Here is a 1,360-nt window from a genome sequence, read left to right on the forward strand (position 1 = left end):
GGCTTTTGCCTTAGCAATAGTATGACTGCATTGAATGATTCACACAAATTATTGAGCAACATATCACACCTTGGATACATTTCAAAGTGGGACTTGCTCCATTGAGTTGCAGGCTTCTTCACTATCTAATTGTAGGCCTTCTCATCTAGCTTCTTAACCTCTTCCATTGTTTTTTTTCAAGTGTGGAACCATTGTTATTTTGGCAACTGCTCATAGAGCATCTTTCAAAGTTTTCCCCTTGAACAAATTCTTATAGTTTGTGTACAAATGCCTCACACAAAATCTATCATGGCATCTGGGGAGGACCTTTTGAAATGCTGGAATTAGCCCATTTTGCTTATCATTGATAAATGTCCATCTATTTGGGTTTTCTATACCCACATTATCAGCTAACAGTTGTAAGAACCAAACCCAAGTTGCCTTATTTTCCATTTCCACCACTGCATAAGTAATAACCCATGTCTTATCATTTGGATCAATGCCAATAACACATAGCAACTGCCCTCCATGTAAAACCTTTAAGTGGCACCCATCTAAACCGATCAAAGGTCTACATCCTGCCTTAAAGCCTTCTTTGCATGCCCCCAAGCAAACATATATCCTCTGAAACCTTTCCTCATCTAACTTCAACTTCACAGTTCTTCCAGGGTTAGTTCTTCTTACTTCCTCTGCAAAATCCCACAGTTTTTTATATTGCTCTACATGTTTCCCTTCAATAATCTTGAAAGCTTTATTCAATACCCTATAAGCTTTCATCTTTGTACACCCATGATTCTACTAGGATTCCACAGTAGATAAAAAAGATTCGACAGGCCATGTGGGATTGAGCTTTATCCGATCTAAGTACAAATCTATGAGTAAAGAAGCAGTCATGTTCTTATTTGCCCAAGTCCTCCCACATGAGTGATGATCAAGGACTGTCTTGCTTTGGATGCTGCTTGATCCATGCATCTTACCAGCAACACACATCCAAAGGCAGTCCTTTGCACACTTGGCAGTAATCTTCAACTTCTCATTCCTATGGAAATGAATTTCCCCATATTCATTCACTAAGGAATACATCATGACGGCTCTCTTGAATTGTACACTGTCTCTGAAAATAAGCCCTAGAATAAGTTGTATATTGTTCATATCCGTTTTCTCATTAAACTCTGGATAATGCTCTCTTTTTTTTGCCTCCTTCCTCATCTTCAGAGTGTACACTTTCCAAATCATCAGAATTATAATCTAGTTCATGAACCAGATTCACCTCCTCATCTCCAGCTTCTTCAACCTCTTCTTGTCTCTCTTATTCTCCTTCATTTACTTGCTCTTCTTCTCCTTCATTGCTTTTCTCAGTTTACCTTTTTTTCCTTTTTTG

At 38.4% G+C, this 1,360-nt stretch overlaps 1 protein-coding gene across 1 annotated transcript; it reads right to left on the minus strand.

Annotated features, from left to right (window-relative positions):
• Window positions 1-210: 210 nt before the first annotated feature.
• On the minus strand, window positions 211-1,131 carry LOC148692402 (uncharacterized). Its single transcript, XM_088680929.1, is given in 1 exon segment — window positions 211-1,131. A coding segment is annotated over 1 exon segment (921 nt).
• Window positions 1,132-1,360: the final 229 nt, after the last annotated feature.

This window comes from Pyrus communis, chromosome 12, assembly GCF_041283825.1.
Source record: "Pyrus communis isolate YQ-2024b chromosome 12, ASM4128382v1, whole genome shotgun sequence".
Lineage (NCBI taxonomy): Eukaryota > Viridiplantae > Streptophyta > Magnoliopsida > Rosales > Rosaceae > Pyrus > Pyrus communis.